This window comes from Silurus meridionalis, chromosome 3 (assembly GCF_014805685.1).
Source record: "Silurus meridionalis isolate SWU-2019-XX chromosome 3, ASM1480568v1, whole genome shotgun sequence".
NCBI lineage: Eukaryota > Metazoa > Chordata > Actinopteri > Siluriformes > Siluridae > Silurus > Silurus meridionalis.
This window is the reverse complement of record NC_060886.1, coordinates 10154037-10172841: the sequence shown is the minus strand read 5'-3', so window position 1 is coordinate 10172841 and position 18805 is coordinate 10154037. Positions and strand designations below refer to the sequence as shown.

The following is an 18805-nucleotide window of genomic DNA, read 5'->3' as shown; positions in this document are numbered from 1 at the left end:
AAAAAGTGTACATGTAAAACACAGTTTTCAACTTTCTCTTAACTGATTTGATCAGTCTATAGAAAATATAGACAATATATTGATAGTTTATGGCAGGCTAAATAACTAGTTATACTCGTTAGAGGTGTTGTCTATTTGAATTGAAAGTCTGCAAAGCTTTTTTCAGTCATGTGTTTGAAAATAGGTACCAGAACGCAATCCATTTTATTTTTGTATCAGATATTTAAGTTATAATTCACAGTTTATTTGTGCCTTCAAAAGCAGTTATTTAATATCATAAATCTGGGTGAATAAACTCTTAAACCAGGTTACATTTGCTTTGATACAATATTCTGATGTGTCATTTAGATTTTTCAGTAATAGAGGTGTTTTTTGCAGAAAGCTGAGTTCAGCCTTTAGTTACACATGCAGTGTTTTACTCCAAATGGAATAACAAACACTGTGCTGATATTTATGTCTCAAATCTTATTGTAACTCTAAGTTAACTCATCTGCTCCTCCCCCTAGCTTTTTAGTACCTTTTTTTTCTGTCTGTGTGACTAAGCATGTCCAAAACATTTGCAGAGGTTTGTCGCTTTTTCTCCTTTTCCTGTGTATCAAAACCTACCACAACATTGCAGCAAAGGTGGAACACTTGAGTGCAGCTGATACTGCAGTTTCATTTTGTCATATTTTTAGTATACTAATAACTAATAGTACATTTTTATACTAATAACTAATAGTACAATAACACAACATTGTTTTTTTTTTTTTACTTTATAACATGTGAAAGATATATAGTGGAAGAGAAGACGCTATTTCATATATTTAATGTATATTATTGGCTTATGGTTACTTTTATCTGAAGGTTGATTGCAATTGATTTTAGTCTCTTTAGTGCATGCCTATTAGCTTATTAACTATTAACTCTCTGGGGACCTTTTTTGTTTTAAGAAATTCATACATCCACATTACATACATATACATACTGTACGTTTACAGTCATTCTTTGATCATCATTTTAAACTGTTTAGTTTAATGAAGGGTATCATTAATTCTGCCGTTACCTGTACAAGCATCTATTATGCTTTTATTTTTGTAATATAAACATTTATGTGCCAACTATATATGGAGTCAGCAAGTCATCAATAACTGGTGGTTCTTTTATGTATAATACTTAGAAACAGGGTCCAGCAATCTACATCTATTCAAATAAATGCAACAACTATTATTACAATGCTATCTAGGACAACACTTTGGTGTTGGTGTCACCCAGATAAGGATGGGTTTCCTTTTTTATACCATCTCAGGGAGCTTTGTTGCCACTGTTGCTGCTGGCTAATCAAGGAAAATGTATAGGGCATGTATAGGGATTTATCATGCTAAAATCTATATTTGCTTTCTATTTAATTCTTTTGAATTCTGTTCTTTAATTCTTTAAATAAAAAATAAATATTGAATTGAACCAATTCAAGAGCAATACATTTTTTTAAAGGTAATCAAATTATTTTACATTTTCTTTCATTATGTCAAAACAATATTAAAAAAGTCTTTCTTTTTCTGGTTGTTGTTGAGTGTTCCACCACAGATAAAACCAATAGATTAATTTGTCATACAAATTATGATAAATCATATGCCAATCCATTAACAAAAATGTTTATTTACCAGGGCATTAACTTTATATAATTATTATATAATTATTATATATATTATATCTAAGTTGATAATCTTGCACTTATTGCAAAATTATAACTTTTTTTATGAGATAAAAACCAAGCTTAATTATACATCACTCTTTATATATGATGTGGATTTGCAAGGGTTTATGACAAAGAAAGGTTTGTTCAACTTCCTAGTTCTTAGTAATTCATTTTCAGTACAATTCATTTGTCAAAATGTATTAGAGAAGAAAAGCAGGCTACATTATAGATAATGATGCTGATGATGATGTGTCGTTCTGATGTCTCATATTATTGGGAAATGATTCTTCAGCAAAGAATAAGAAGTAAAAATAAACAGATGAGCAAGAATTCGCTTTTTTGTTCAGATTTGAAGAATTTTAGCTGAAAAAGGAGTACAAAAAGAAAGTTTGTCACATGTATGTAGTTTCACATTCTGTCTTGTTCTTGCTCATAGATGACATAATTAATAGGCGGGAAGCATTTCAACTTCAATAAACTTCAGTACAACTAAATGTATGACAACATGACAGAGGCTTGTGCTTTTAGTCATGTATGATCTGATGACATTGCCTATAACCTTTCACCACAGTTGTTTATGAAAATGTAAAAAGCAGATGAAAGTGCAGATACACCTTTTACTACTTTACAAAACACCACGTAACAAAGAAACATGAACGTGAAAAACCTAACCTGACAACAGGTATTTTTGTGGTCTTGTAATAAATCATAGATATAACAATACAATGTGTTCATTTGACCAGGTTATCTGACATTCTGACTGTTATCTATTTGACCATTAGTTATCAGATCTGTTACTGATGGAATGATGTGAGACTGAGGAGGTAATAGATGTATGGTGCAAATAAATTTGCATCAATGCCCATTGTGTAAAGTAAAACCTTTTTTTTCATAATGTAAAAATGCATCATGTCAAAAGAAGCTTAATGCTTTTTCCCTTAAAGGTTTTTCTCTCCCCTTATGTGTAGATGTGTGCCCCTGCACTACACTGTGGCTCTGTGCATGCAACACATTTTAATGGTTTTAATAGTCAGACACAAGATTGATCACTCAAGACAGATATTTCTGCAAAGACCTGAGACCAGTGTAAAGTTACACATGCAGTTTTCACTTTTAACAGAATCATGAACTCAGTCTGTAAACTGATGGGCACTGTGCTGACTTTTTTAGCCTCAAAGCTAATTGCAACTAAAAATAACACATTATTTATGCTTACATTTTACACAGATTTTTTTTTACCACAGTTACTAAGTGTGTACAAACATTATATAGGCTTGTGGCTTTTTTTCTCTTCCTGTCTGTCAAACCCACCACCTCTACATCTTAGCATCAGACATGAAACTGTATAGGTTAGCTTTGCTGTAGTTAAAATATTACTCTATAGTAATTATTTAATTATTTTTATTAATTACCCACCAAAGGTCACTCGACAGATATTCAATAAAAAAAGACAAATGTAATGTATGCAGTGTATATTTTATTGAATCATGGTTACTTCCATTGTGTTCACTTTCTATCCTATAACTTGTTTAATCCATGGCAAAAAGGAAGAGATCTTCATATATACCTCTGGATATTTGTCATTTAGGCAGTTTCCACTGAATGTATATGCTGCTATTCCTTGTGGCTGATTATCACAGATAAGTGGACTCCCTGAATCACCCTGTAGAGAAAATAAGAGAATAAAAAAATACAATAAGTTGTACTTTAACATTCGGATGTTCTAAACAGACAAGTTCGATTTGGTCATTTTTTTTTTTATATCAAATATTATATATATACTGACCAGCACAACTTTATAGCCACCAATCAGGCATAACATTATGACCACCTGCATAATGTTGTAAAAAAACAGTTCTGACCCATCGAGCATTAACAGTTAAACATTAAAGTCTTCAGCAATTTGAGCTAAAGGGGCTCATCTGTTGGATCAACCCACATGCTGTAAAATATCGAAATGGTTATTGACCGATTGTTTTTACTGAACGCTACAATGCAGTACCTGACAAAATGCATTTTTCCCATCAACGTTGGTGCAGATCATGTTATAGCTGTCAAAATACATCTGCCAAGCATCCTTGCACTCAGAGTTGGACATTATTTTGAGAGTTACTTCTTTTAGGACATTCGATGCTGCACTGTTCTGTGCTGTCTTGCCCCAGCCAGCAATTGAACATAACCGATTGGCTGGAATGTCCTTGTCTTCCTTTGGAAGAGCAATAACCGTCACATTTTTGTTCAGCTTGGCGTTGGATTTCAGCTGTAACAGATTAGTGACTTAGGTGATGTTTGAGCGGTCAGCTGATTTTCACTACATGAATAGAAGCAAAAATTATAAAGACGTACCTTCAGGAGCATGATATCATTTGCACGTTCATCCTTCCTGTAACATGGATGCTTGATGCATTTCTTTACTTTGATTCTTTGCTGTTCGTGCTCCTTTTTACTGATGTTGTGAGCTCCCAGTACCACTTCCAGCTGCCCCTTTCCAGAATATTCTATGTTGCTAGTGTCACAGATAATGTATATCATTTGACTATATAAACTTGTTATACAGAAAATTTTATACATGAACAAAAAGAAAAACACATACTCAGCACAGTGAGCTGCAGTCAGCACATAATTCTTTCTGATAAGAAGACCACCACACTTGTGTTTTTTGTCATTCTGGACAGACACCATGTAGGGTCGGGAGTGTGGTATTGCTACTTTTCCTCCAATAATACTACTCTCCATTCCCCCTAACAAAACAAAACAAAAAAAAACATGAGGAACATAACGCTGAAAACATTGTAATGTTTCCTTTAGTGCTTTAAATTATTAAAAAAATCAATCATTAATTTAAAATTGCACATATACATTTTAAATATTTAATACAGAATACATTACCACATGAATGGATGACTGAAAGCACAACAAGAGAGATGGTGAAGAGCATATCTGTAGACCACCACACGAACACTGAACTGAGCAACATGCTCTTTCTTTCCTGTTGCATTTCAAACAACTAGCTGACCAAGTTGCTCCAACACTTTTGACGGGTTTCGAAATGAAACCTACAGTGTACACTGCACAGTTACCACCTTTAGGGGGGTTTTTGGGGACAGAAATGATTCAAAATGAAACAAGGAGTGGGTTGCAACTATAAACATATAGAATTCTCAGCGTAAATGAGTACAAACTATTTGAAAAGTAACATTTTGAGCAGTTTCGCAATGAACACAAAAACAATCTCCAAAATGCTGACAAGACTAAGTTTTATATAACATCTGTTTAACTTATCACATGAAAGTAAGGTTAATAATATAATATCATTACACAGGCGTCCAGCAGACTGTTGACTATAAAAGTGTTACTTAAAGAAAACCCCTTCCCATTTCATGCTGTCAGCAATGGCACCACATGGCATAGAAATGTTACAAGACCTGAGAAAGCAAATTATTTCTTTACACCAGAAAGGTGAAGGCTCCAAGAAGATCAGCAAAGCTTTACTTATCAATCAGAATACTGCATCAAAAGTGGTACAAAAATTAAATAAAGATGAAACTGCAATCATCTTACAGAGTCATCCACAAAAGATAATACCTCGACAGGAGCATCTTCTGAAGAGAATGGTTAAATAAAATCGACATGCAAGTTCAATGCAATTATCTTAAGACGTAGAAAGCCAAACTGGGGTGACTGTTTCCCTTGACAAATCAGGGCTTACACTGCAGAGGAATGGCATGCATGGGTGCCATCCATGACAGAAGCCTCTCCTAAAGCCCAGGCACAAAAAAGTGCCTTATGTGGGGCTGCATGAGTGCTGCTGGTGTTGGGAGCTGCATTTCATTGATAGCATCATGAATTCACAGATGTACTGCTCTATACTGAAAGAGAGGGGGTGTACTCATTTACGCTGAGCACTGTATATATAGATTAGATATTTGATTGTGATTAATCGCATGATTGTCATGAGTTAACTCGTGATCTCCAGGCTACTCACTCTCTACCTGAAATATAATTTGTATTGTGCATCCTTCTGTGTCCGTTCAGGTAGCATCGTGCAGTGTTTCTGCTACCTTAATATCGGAACAGATTGATTTAGTAGAACTAGGAGTGCTAATGGAAGAGGAACAGAAACAGGTTAGAGCTCTTCTACCACAAGTTTAAAGATCTGTTCTATGTTCTGGTGAATGAGTGGTTCTTTAAGTTTGGGGTTCCTGATCATATTCGGTCCAAGGCGCAACTTTGAATCCCAACTGATACAAAGAGTTGTGTAGCCTTTATCAGGTGGGTAAGTCTTGCAGCACCCTTTACCATCCGGCTGTAATGGCCAATGTGAAGGGTTCAATCAAACATTACACAATTTGCTGAGAACTTCGACCCCTGATAGAAAGAGAGACTGGGCATCTTGTTTATAGCAATTGCTCTCTTGTTATGATACAACTCCACACCAGGCCACGGGAGAGTCTCCATATTTTCTCATGTTTGACCAACAGCCTAGGTTGCCCATTGATTTTTTGCTTGTTAGAGTACCAGAGCCAGTGGCCGGTAGGGTTCACCAGTTGGTGGAAGGTACGTGTGAAGGATGTTTTTGAGGGTGCTCAAGGTAGATTGCAGGTTGCCACAGAGCGACGTAAGGTAGAGCATGATGAGCGGGTTAGGGAGCTGCCGTTAAGGGAAGGTCACTTGGTTTACCTGCATGACCAAGGAGCGCAGGGTCATCATAAGATCCTTAATTTGTGGAGCTCAACTGTATATCAGGTGGTTAAGGCGCCTCCAGTGGGTGGAGCAGTGTATACAATAGCCCCAATGGGTGCCTCGGAGAGTGTACGTCATGTGCATCGATCCCTATGTAAAACCTTAAGCCCACGGTGCAATGGCATCGGATGGTCTTGAGATTCAGGTGGAGTGGCCTGTGGAGGGGACAACTAAAGAGTAGCTCGTTGACGGAGACTTGGTTTCTGTGGTGTCGGAGTTCCCTTTCATAGCTCGGGAGAGTATGGTGGGAGAGTATGGTGGGAGTCTCCATTAGAAGCGACAGGATTCAGCTAGGATTTTATCAAAAGAGGTTGTGGTCCTGGGTTGAACTCTTTGCCAATATCGAGACCAATGGTAGGGGTGCCACACAGTTAGTGTGGGAAGAACCCAAAGAGTTTGCCACAAACAGTAGGGGGGAGAGACATGAGGTGTAGTGCTTCTCTTTTGTCTTGGACTAATGCTGTTAGGGCGTTATTTAGGCCTTGGTCTTAGAGCCTGGCAGGACAGTTTGGTTTCTCGTTGGGACGATGATGATTGAAGTTGAGGTAGATTGTGATAGTGGTGGCTGTCACATGTCTATGCGGAGCAATCGGAACAATGGGCGTGTTTCACTTTACTGAATAAGTGGGCCTATGAAAGAAGCCATAGGTGCCTTGTTGTAGTGCTTTTTCCATGATTACTTATGACGTCACGGAATATCCGGCACAGCTTGGAGATATTTGTGTGTGTGGATCGAGGAATATAGCCATTATCAGGATAACACTATCCCACATCCTTGTTTTGAGTTTCTCGGCATAAACTGTTCAAACTAAAAGTGAGCAACTGAGAGCCGTTGTAGTGGGTTGTCTATGGGTCGCTGAAGCTTTGGCGGTGGTGCTTTTTTGTACCGATGTTTCTCCTATTATGTTCCGAGCACCGACGTGGTGTATGGAATGCTAGTGTGCTAATAGACTACATGCATCATTAGCTTTCATTAGTTTGTCTGTTTCAGTGTTCAACACTGATGATCAGCTGGGAGGTGGCCTGATAAACTGATGTATATTGCTTTTTTTTTTGGAGGGTTCGGAAGATCCGGATGATTACTCAACAGTCAGCAGAGTGCTCAGAATTCATTTGTTTCTTTTTTGAGGTGTATTGAATGGAACTGATTATTTTTTGTTATGTTACTTATATTATTTTCTTTTCTTGTGCTTATGCAGCCGTCATTGTGTGCTTGTATTCACTTGTATTCTTGTTTTTTCCTTTGTTGTGGTTTTGTTTATTGTGTGTATGTATGTATGTGTGTGTATGTGGTTTGCTTCCTCTCCAGGTGTTTGGGTGAACAGTTTTAGAGTGAGGGACAAGTTCCTCTCTGCTTGGTGGTGGTTTACTTCGGTGTGCAGTGTCCAACAGGTGGGGGTGTTGTGTCGTGTGAGTTCACGTGTGCTTGCTGTGGATAGGAGATCAATAGAGTGAGGTCCCCAGCCTTGAAGTACAAGCAGGCTGGGGTGTTAATATATATAGCTTTTATGTGATTTTAATTGCTATTAATAAAGTGCTGTTATTTAATCCCCTTTTCATGTCCTGACTCAGCTGTAGTCGAACCTGGGTGCCTTGAATATTTCTTTATTAAAGGCGATCCAGGGTAAATAAGCCCTCAGGGTAGCATAGTTGGTTTTCGTTTGTAAAGTAGCTTTTTAAATAAATTTAAAATTCTACTAGTAATTCCCCTTGTTACTCTAACTTTCACAATCTTTGGGAACAAATTGGATTTCCGGGGGACACACAAACATACACTAGAATGCTATAGGATGCGCAGTTCTTGAGATTCTGATTTTAATGTATGGAAGTGTGACGGTGGAGCTGATGCATAATAAGACTCTTTGACACCTTTCAAATAATCCATCCGATTAGGCAACTTAACTTGCAGTGTCTTTCTTTTATTAAATGGAGATTTATAGATTTGTGTTTTCATTTTTTGACATCTAACAACCAAATATGTTTAGCCTGAAACAGTTTGAAGAACACAAGTCTAGATATCTTTGTATTCTGTAACATTGCAGTTTCCATGCTGAAAAAAAGTCCTTGTAGACTTTGACTAAAATCTTGTCAAAGTTTTACCTCATTGTTATTTTGTTTATTTAAGTACTGGTAATCAAACAGTCCATATGACAGAAATGTTTGAGGGTATCGTGAAATATTTATATATTGTCCAGCCCTAGTTCAAATGATTAAACATTTGAGCTTTTTTGTTAATCATACATTAAATATATATGTATTTATATTTAGGCTAAGTAATTATAAGCTAAATAACAACATTATGGTAATAAGTCTGCACAAGCTTACATTTGTGGCCTGAGGTGTCATTTTTGCATCTCTTTTTTTTTTTTTTTTTTTTTTTTAGAGACCTAAAAAATCAGTTTCTTTTCTAGTGTGTGAGTAAGCCTCTGTAACCTGTAAGGTTTGTGATGACATATGTAGTATTTAACTTTGATCAGAATATTAAACTTTAACTGCAAATCATGAACACTAATTAAAACAAAGATTGGCTTTCTTATAGTTAGATATGAGCTATAGTTGAATGCAACTATGCTTATAGTTCATGCTTATGGTATGCTTGTGGCTTTTTTGTTGTTGTTGTTGTTGCTGCTGCTGAGTGTTAAACCCACTACCGCTACCACTACATTTTTGCCTTTTTTTTTTTGGCATTGCTTTCAAATTGTTGCGGTAGTAGTAATAAATTCAGTTTTCTCTTTACCTACCACGGATGTTGGCAATTCATTTGACCTTAAAGCCAGTGTGAGAGGTATATATATATATATATATATATATATATATATATATATATATATATATATATATATATATATATATATATATATATATATATATATATATATATATATATATATATATATATATATATATATATATATATATATATAAAATAGCAGAGAAGACACACACTTCAGGTATGTACTGTATATTTTATTTGATCTTGGTTACTTCCAATTTGTCTACTCTTTAGCCCATAACTTGTTTAAACCAAGGAATGAAATAAGAAATCTTCATATATACCTCTGGAAACTTGCGGTTTAAGCAGTTTCCACCGAAGGTATATGCAGCTATCCCTATTGGTTCATTGCCACAGATAAGAGGACTCCCTGAGTCACCCTGAAGAGAGAACAAGAGAAAAAATGACAAATTATTTGTGTTTTTTACATGTTGGCAAACATCAGTGGTATAAGAGAAATACATCTTAAGACACATTATAGAAAAATAATCTGCTTTATTTAATATCTTAGAAACTGTAATTATTCTCTCTAAGCAGCACAACATGTCAAACTTTAAACCTTAAACTTACAATGTACAGATATTTTAGGTATTGAAATTTTGTTATGAATGCTTAACCACAGTACCTGACAAAAAGCTTTTTTCCCATCAGAGACAGTGCAGATCATGCTGTCAGCAAGAAACCTGTCCTTCCAAATATTTCTGCACTCAAAGTTGAACTGTACTTTGAGTGTTGCTTCTTTTAGGACACTTGATTCTGCGCTGTTCTGTGCTGTCTTGCCCCAGCCTGCTATTAAACATAACTGATTGGCTGGAATGCTTTCATCCTCCTCTGGAAGAGCAATAACCTTTACAGCTTTGTTCAGCTTGGCGTTGGATTTCAGCTGTAATAGATCTGTTAGTTAGGTGGTGTTTGATGAAAGCTAATTTTCACTAAATGAACAGAAGCAAAAATTAGAACTCCTCTAACTCTGAAAGGTTTGAAGACATACCTTCAGTAACATGATATCATTTGGACGTTCATTCTTCCTGTAACATGGATGCATGATGTATTTCTGCACCTCGATTCTTTGCTGCTGGTGCTCCTTTCGACTGATGTTGTGAGCTCCCAGGACCACTTCCAGCTGCTTCTTTCCAGAATATTCTATGTTGCTAGTGTTAAAGATAGGTACATAATTTGACTTAATCTACTGAAAATGGTAGCATGGTCTTTATACATGAAGAAAAGCACAAAAACATACTCAAAACAGTGAGCTGCAGTCAGCACATAATCCTTTCTAATAAGTAGACCACCACACTTGTGGTGTTTGTCAATCTGAACAGACACTATGTAGGGTCGGGAGTGTGGTTTTGCTTCTTTTCCTCCAATAATACCACTCTCCATTCCTCCTAACAAAAAACATGACGGTTATATAGTTGATAAAATGGTTTTAAATATGTATGCAATGTATATAATGAAAAAATAAAAAAATACATTACCACACAAAGGGAGGACAAAAAATAGAAAGATAGAGATGCTCAAGAACATGTCTACTCTAAACCAAACCAAATGATATCTGTTATATTTCAACAAAATTTCAATCATAGTCCCTCCCCTTTAAAAGCTCCACACTTTTGAACTCACAATGTGCAAACTGCATGCACAGTTGACACTTACACACAGATCTTTGTTGTGAGGTAAGAGGGTATGACTCAAAATGAAACTAAAGGTGAATGCAAAAAATTACTGAGAATGCTGTTTGTTTGGGAAGAATATATGAATCAAATAATCTAAAGCCCACTATATAAATGATGGTATTATTTTCCAAAACCATAAACAGAATATTTGAAATTCATGTAAACAGTTTGATTTGTTTGTTGTAAGCTTTGATCAAACATAAATGAGCAAATATTTAATTTCTTTTGTCATCCCACAATGAGCTGCTAAAAGAAAAATAGACTGATAGTTAAGGTTGCCAGGTTTTATGATACACACTATTCACACAGTACCAACTTCAGTAACACAATACCAAATTTAACAAAAAGGAAACACAAGCGTTCTCAGCCTTGTACACGGAGTACAAAGTACCAAGAGGCTTCGTCCAACAGGGGTTGAAAGGCTCAGTCCCACCACAATGTATGATGTGTCTCATTATATCTACAGCAATGGTCTCCATTAGACACCTAAAAAGGTGTTGGTGTAGACAATGGATATTAATAATTTATTTGAAACTTAATGTGTCCTATGGTTATCAAGTTGCAATTAATATATATAAATATGGCTGGAGTGTTATCATGTATTGGGATGAACTGGCTAGCAAGGTCAGAAACTTGTGCAGAACATCTTTTACAAGAAGAATGGTAGATCTGCATTCCTGCAGTTAAAGCTCTAATATCTCCAAACAATGTATTAAGATCTGATGAGAACATGGCTCCAAATACTAGGTTTGTTTTTAGAATCAAACCTACAGGCTTTTATTAGACCTCTGAAAGTTAAGAATACTTATGCACCCAGGTTAATTCAAGTGAACTATTATTTCCTAAAATCTTTTTTTTTATTTAAATGCTACATCATTAAAGGTAGAAAAACGTCTGATGTGATTTATATTGGTTTAATTTATTTTTTACATTATAAAAATCTGCAAACGTTCAATGATTTCCAAAAATATATATATCTTTAATTATGCACACAATAGGATAAAACATTTATTGCAGGAACAAATTTGAAATGAAAACAGTTCATTATGGTTGTAAGAGCACTCAAACTCCTATTAAAATCCTTTTGATCCAGAGAGAAAGTCTGATGTGAATAAGATCTTTAATATGAGATCTCTCACATATTCCCCATCATCTATTCTTAGGCAGCCACTGCTGAACACATCAGTATTCTGTGGGGGTTTTTCATTGTCTCCTGGTGTGCAATTCATGATGAGGAGGCTTGTTTTCGTTTTTTTGGAATGATTGATTTGTATTTTTCCCCTGAATGCAAATCAACTGCCTTCTTTCTTTTTAGACTTCAAAAAGGGCTGGTGAAGCACATCATACAGTCTTCTTGCCTAAATAAAACAGAAAACAAGTAAGCCTAGAATGAAAGTTCATTAAAAGAAAAAGTATCTGAATAACTACAATACAGTACAGTAAAGTATACACAAATAATAATAATAAAAATAGTAATAAAAAGGGTTTCGTGGGTAGAAACGAAGCTCACGCACACTGGAACTAACCTTTTGTGGTCCGAGTCCTGGGCACAGCACCAGTTCCTCCTTAGATGCATTAATGATGCCCCCCAAAGACTACACAGCATAATTCATTAGTAAAGAACACATATACAGTATATAATCAAAAATACACATATATGCTGTGAAATACACACGTGTTTGTTTTTTTGACCCTAACCCTATACTTATTATTACATAATTATTCAACCGTAAGTATTAAAATCACATTCATTACATCACAGCATTTCATAAAGAAATAAATCTAAAAGTAAAATGGAATTCTTACAGAGAACGTGGACAACAGTGTGATAGCGTCAGTTCTGTTGATGGACTTCACTGTGGTCAGACAATCAGTAACCTGCAGAACCAATAACAAAGATAAGGGTTGTCCAAAAGGAGTGTGTTCAGAGAACATGCTGAGTGAGTGAGTGGTGCTGATGGTGCATTCTGACCTTAGACAGGTAATCTTTCTCTACTTGCTCTTTAAGCAGATCTGCAGGCTTTTTCTCGTAAGATTTATATGTCTCCAAGTAACGGCCAGCTTCCTCAGGGCTTTAGAAAACACACACAGTTAAGTTTTTGTGGTTGTAATATGTGATAGAGCAATGTGGCATTCTCACTAGCAGTTTAGTCTGAAACAGAGCACAGATGGCAAACACAACTGCTAATGTGGAAGCTCGCTTGCATTGGAGCCGTGATGCGATTCCTCTGAATGTCAACATAACTCAGACTCAAGTGTGAACTTGTTCAGAAAGTAACCTCATGATCAATATATTATATACTAAATTCTTCTTCTTTCAGCTTCTCCCATTAGGGGTCACCACAGCGGATCATCCGTCTCCATACCCCCCCTGTCCTCTACATCTGCCTCTTTCAAACCAACTACCTGCATGTCTTCCTTCACTCCATCCATAAACCTTCTCCTTGGCATCAATACATTATTATTAATAATAATAATAATAATAATGAATAATACATACACTTTGGTTTTGGAACAACCCATTCCACATTTAGTCTCTATTTGCTGTTATAATAATAACTTCCACTCTTCTGGGAAGATGTTCCACTAGATTTTGGAATGTGGTTGCTCTGTTCTTATTCAGCCACAAAAGCATTAGTGAAGTCGGTTACTGATGTAGGGTGAGGAGCTCTGGGGTGCATTCAGTGTACCAATTCATCCCAGAGGTTTTAAACAGGATTGGGGTCAGAGCTCTATAGCAGGCCACTCAAGATCTTCCACTCTAACCCATGTAAACCAAATCTTCATAAAGCTAGCTTTCTGTGGGAACAGGATGAAATCTCTTAGTTCAAGTAAGGGGAAAAGTGTGAATCTACTTCTTCTTATACAATTGTGTGCCTCCAATTTTGTGGTAACAGTTTGGGAAAGAACTACATATGGCTAAAACAGGTCTGTTGTCCCAATACTTTTTAACCATATAGTGCATTGCACCAAAAATAATAACAATTTGTGAAGAGACAAGATGAACAAAAATGCACTAGTGTTCGACAGAATCATGTCTAAAACCAGACCGACACTGGTGGATGGGGGTTGGCAGAAACATTAACAGTCATATTTGGACCATCCCAAAGGTGGCAGGTTGTGAAAACCACACAAACGGGTAAAAAAAAAAAAAAAATAAAACGGGTTTTTTGTGTGCTCACCTCCAGGCCAAGATAAGTGTGCAGTCAGCCATGATGCAGATTCGAGCAATCTCCCTTAGTGCATGATGAGGATCTTTCTGTTTAATCAGCAAAACAACGACAGCAAAACTATATTAATAGTAAAGTACAGATTCAAAGTAAGAGGATAAGAAATGCTGGTAAAGCAGAAACGACACACAGACAGGGGTGTCTAATCTTTTCCATAAAGGGCCGGTGTGGGTGCAGGTTTTAATTCCAACCAAGGGCCAAACATGATTGTCACTGAAAATAAAAATCATTATATTCGAAACAGGTAAAACTTGGTGAGGCTCTTGCTTGATTGGCATGAAAACCTACACCACAACGGCCCTCTGTGGAAAAGATTGGACACCCCTGCTAAGGATGGTTTCTGCAATGCCATTGTGACATCAGACCACCAGAAGATAAGAGAAGAGCACTTTCAGTACAGATGTAATAACAATGGAATCGCTACAAAAAAATCTGACTGAAGTAATTAATTGACTGATGTGAAGGATGCTGATAATCTTGTTTCCTACTCCACCACTCTAACCTTGTTACTTGGTCAATTTGAGCAGTAATGTTGCATAAGTTAAATACACTATGAATGTAGAACTAGAAGCAGCTTCTTTCAGTAGAATTAGAAGGAACTATCCGGTTTAGATCAGAAGAAAAGGTAGGTATATTTCCGAAGAAATTCTAATAGAAATCTACGGGTCTTGCCGACAGTTCATATTAAAACACCATGTGCATGTCATATTACGTCACAAAGTCTCACCACATCAACTTGCACAAGCAGCACTCGGAGTGTGAACGTTTGTCCCAGCTGCTTCAGCCGCTCATGGATGTAGTTTGGATTCAGGGTATGGTAGCGCACGCTGAAAAGTCATACATATTGTTCCTGCAGTTTATCCACACTGTGAACACAGCCTGAACACATTTTATTTAGGTTTTTATAGTATAGTATAGTATAGTATATATACAGTCAGGAAAATAAGTATTTGAACACCCTGCTATTTTGCAAGTTCCCCCATTTAGAAATCATGGAGGGGTCTGAAATTGTCATCGTAGGTGCATGTCCACTGTGAGAGACATAATCAAAAAAAAAATCCAGAAATCACAATATATGATTTTTTAACTATTTATTTGTATGATACAGCTGTAAATTAGTATTTTTTACACCTGAGAAAGTCAATGTTAATATTTGGTACAGTAGCCTTTGTTGCTGCAGGAGGGATTTTGGCCCACTTCTCCACACAGATCTTCTCTAGATCAGTCAGGTTTCTGGCCTGTCGCTGAGAAACACGGAGTTTGAGCTCTCTCCAAAGATTCTCTATTGGGTTTAGGTCTGGAGACTGGCTAGGCCACGCCAGAACCTTGATATGCTTCTTACAGAGCCACTCCTTGGTTATCCTGGCTGTGTGCTTCGGGTCATTGTCATGTTGGAAGACCCAGCCTCGACCCATCTTCAATGCTCTAACTGAGGGAAGGAGGTTGTTCCCCAAAATCTCACAATACATGGCCCCGGTCATCCTCTCCTTAATACAGTGCAGTCGCCCTGTCCCATGTGCAGAAAAACACCCCCAAAGCATGATGCTACCACCCCCATGCTTCACAGGAGGGATGGTACTCATCATTCTTCTTCCTCCATACACGTTTAGTGGAATTATGACCCAAAAGTTCTATTTTAGTCTCATCTGACCACATGACTTTCTCCCATGACTCCTCTGGATCATCCAAATGGTCATTGGCAAACTTAAGACGTGCCTGGACATGTGCTGGTTTAAGCAGGGGAACCTTCCGTGCCATGCATGACTTCAAACCATGACGTCTTAGTGTATTACCAACAGTAACCTTGGAAACGGTGGTCCCAGCTCTTTTCAGGTCATTGACCAGCTCCTTCCGTGTAGTTCTGGGCTGATTTCTCACCTTCCTTAGGATCATTGAGACCCCACGAGGTGAGACTGACAGTCATGTTTAGCTTCTTCCATTTTCTAATGATTGCTCCAACAGTGGACCTTTTTTTCACCAAGCTGCTTGGCAATTTACCCGTAGCCCTTTTCAGCCTTGTGGAGGTGTACAATTTTGTCTCTAGTGTCTTTGGACAGCTCTTTGGTCTTGGCCATGTTAGTAGTTGAATTCTTACTGATTGTATGGGGTGGACAGGTGTCTTTATGCAGCTAACGACCTCAAACAGGTGCACTAATTTAGGATAATAAATGTAGTGGAGGTGGACATTTTAAAGGCAGACTAACAGGTCTTTGAGGGTCAGAATTCTAGCTGATAGACAGGTGTTCAAATACTTATTTGCAGCTGTATCATACAAATAAATAGTTTAAAAATCATATATTGTGATTTCTGGATTTTCTTTTTTAGATTATGTCTCTCACAGTGGACATGCACCTACGATGACAATTTCAAACCCCTCCATGATTTCTAAGTGGAAGAACTTGCAAAATAGCAGTGTGTTCAAATACTTATTTTCCTCACTGTATATATGAGTTAGTGTAACATTATGTATGACAAACAATAAGTGTGTTTGAACATGTGGGCTTTCTTCTGGAAACTTATTGTCAATTCTGATGAGTTTCCTTGCAAAAGCATAAAAGTGTCTTTGTGGTTTCACACTTAGCTGGCCCTGAAACGTTTTAAACCTTAAACACGTATGCACCCCTCCACACACACACACACACACACCACCCTACCTGAGAAATAGCGCGCAAGTTGTTCGACCCAAGACATAATCAGGGACCACTTCTGCAAACTCCCACGGGACGCTCCGGACAAACTTTAAAATAGGGTTTCCTCTCTGTACACAGTGAGCCGTATCGACACCCAAACAGTGTAAATGTGAATCAAAACAAAACAGTTATCATTTATTTTATTATATTCCATTAAACATATGTGGAATAGGTAATTATATATAAAAAGTAGCTTATATCAACAACTACAAAACCGTGTAATTTTATAGCTATGGTGTTTTTTCATGGTAAGACTTTTGGGATTAGTCAGACTTTACTCGAGGTATGCATAAATTACATACATAGCATCTAAATCATCATTTAGTCATTTCAACAGTCTCATAAATCATAAGTACTGTCTAATCCAAAAACATATTTTTTACAATAGGATCCTGACCCCTGAATCATTCCCGTACCTGTCTTGGGCTGACGATGATGCTGTTCCCGGATCCTATCGCCTGTGGCAGAACAGTGCGTTCCTCTGTATTTTTACCTTCGTCTGCTTGCTGCCCAGGTATCAGATTCTCCTCCAGGCTTCTTGGTACCACAGAGGTCTCAGATCCTACTGTAGGCTCTGGACTTCCCCTGGCTTTTGTATTAGTCTGGGTTTTCCCAGCGTCTGTGGTGAATGATCCACGTTCGAGAGTAATACCGGATCTCTGTCCTGCAGTTCTGAGCACATCTTGAGAAGGATCTTCAGTTTGTGGTGCATGACCAGGTCTGTCTTTAGCTCTGTTTTTGCTCTGAACGATGAAATCGGCATAGGATAGCGGCTGGCCACCAGCTTGAGGTTCACTTTGGGTAGTCAAGGTCTCTGCATTGCCTCTTTCAGAAGATGGTTTGAAAAGAGAGGCCACCTGTGTGGGCACATTAGATGTGTTAGAACTCTGGACACAATTTTCTCAATCGAAAACATGCTGATTCTTATGTGATTTACAGTTTCTTGTTAAGCAAAAGAAGACATCTGGCCTACACTGATGGGCAATGAAACCAGGTTAAAATGCATGATCAGAGATGGGTATGTTGTGCATGCAGCAGGAAAACATTTTGCAGTGCACCATGCTCACATGCTTACAGCTTTCTGCAAACGGTGCTCTGCTGTGGTTTTATAAAAAAAAAAAAAAAATTGCTCCCTGGATAAGAAGTTGTTATTATACCCAGGGAGCTAGTCAGCTAGCTAGCAATCACTTCTTGTTATCAGGATTGTCCTGTTGTAGTTACAGTCATACCACGTGAGACCCTACTAACCGGATTTCTTTCTCTGTCCAACGCAGAATCATCCAGATTGATTTTAAACCTCTTGTTTTCCATTCCCACTACCCCAACACCAGGTACTACAAACAATGGCGCCTGAAGTCCAACCCAGGCTGCGTGCCGAGTGCAGAAACACCGATCGCCACAAACTGCACCACTTGCATTCGGCAAATAGATGGCGCCAAAGGAGCTTCTCTTCATAGTCCCGGAGTAGCGCGTAGTGGGCGGAGTCACGGGACACTTGTTGCGTCAGATATCCATATCAATCACAGTCTGTATCGACTAATCAGGTTGGCAGTAAGAATGCGGGACAAGGATTCGATTAAATGCCAACTTATTATTCTTCATATGTGATATGTTGAAAAGTGTTAGAATTATTAAAAAGTAAAAGTCACAAAACACGATTATGAAGCAAAATAAAATAAATAATACATGATGTATTAAATAATATCAAGTTAGGTAGGATTTTATTGTCAATCCAACTATACACAGTAAAGCGAAACAATGTCCCCAGGACACTACATAAGAAGACGTAAATTAAAAAAAAAGTAACACAAAACCACAAACTTGCGAATAATCAAGTGCACCTGGGTGACATTTTAGTGCAAAAAAACAACAACTGAATAGTGCAGAAGTTTTGTGATAGTGCAAAGATAGTGTATGTGTGTGTGTGTGTGTGTGTGTGTGTGTGTGTGTGTGTGTGTGTGTGTGTGTGTCTGTGTGTGTGTGTCTGTGTGTGTGTATTTTGTGTCCGATCCCAA

At 37.4% G+C, this 18805-nt stretch overlaps 2 protein-coding genes across 2 annotated transcripts; both read right to left on the bottom strand.

Annotated features, from left to right (window-relative positions):
* Positions 1 to 3138: 3138 nt before the first annotated feature.
* Positions 3139 to 11624, bottom strand: LOC124381460 (transmembrane protease serine 9-like). Its single transcript, XM_046843095.1, has 11 exons — positions 10673 to 11624; positions 10435 to 10582; positions 10186 to 10345; positions 9820 to 10077; positions 9430 to 9574; positions 7792 to 7850; positions 4568 to 4667; positions 4272 to 4419; positions 4025 to 4184; positions 3681 to 3938; positions 3139 to 3341 (listed from the first exon to the last, which is right to left on the bottom strand). Exons 1-11 carry the CDS (start codon positions 10776 to 10778, stop codon positions 3192 to 3194), a joined length of 1692 nt encoding a protein of 563 aa, XP_046699051.1. The 5' UTR covers positions 10779 to 11624; the 3' UTR covers positions 3139 to 3191.
* A 224-nt stretch (positions 11625 to 11848) lies between these two features.
* ercc1 (excision repair cross-complementation group 1) lies at positions 11849 to 18260 on the bottom strand. Its single transcript, XM_046845804.1, has 9 exons — positions 18039 to 18260; positions 17207 to 17647; positions 16755 to 16858; positions 14828 to 14927; positions 14053 to 14129; positions 12843 to 12942; positions 12677 to 12748; positions 12397 to 12465; positions 11849 to 12228 (listed from the first exon to the last, which is right to left on the bottom strand). The coding sequence occupies exons 1-9, from the start codon at positions 18243 to 18245 to the stop codon at positions 12163 to 12165; spliced, it is 1236 nt and encodes a 411-aa protein (XP_046701760.1). The 5' UTR covers positions 18246 to 18260; the 3' UTR covers positions 11849 to 12162.
* Between the last annotated feature and the right edge of the window lie 545 nt (positions 18261 to 18805).

Bases quoted from the DNA above. Each gene is read 5' to 3' on its own strand.
- LOC124381460 (XM_046843095.1), bottom strand. From the start codon at position 10,778: ATGATTGAAATTTTGTTGAAATATAACAGATATCATTTGGTTTGGTTT. The intron at 10,346-10,434 runs GTATGTTTTTGT...CTTTAACACTAG, and splicing joins ACTGCAGCTCACTGTTTTGA to CAACATAGAATATTCTGGAA. The intron at 3,342-3,680 runs GTACTGCATTGT...TTTTCTCTACAG, and splicing joins GGAAAAATGCATTTTGTCAG to GGTGATTCAGGGAGTCCACT.
- ercc1 (XM_046845804.1), bottom strand. From the start codon at position 18,245: ATGAAGAGAAGCTCCTTTGGCGCCATCTATTTGCCGAATGCAAGTGGT. The intron at 17,648-18,038 runs GTTAGTAGGGTC...GTGCCCACACAG, and splicing joins TGGACAGAGAAAGAAATCCG to GTGGCCTCTCTTTTCAAACC. The intron at 14,928-16,754 runs GTAGGGTGGTGT...ATGACTTTTCAG, and splicing joins ACTTGCGCGCTATTTCTCAG to CGTGCGCTACCATACCCTGA.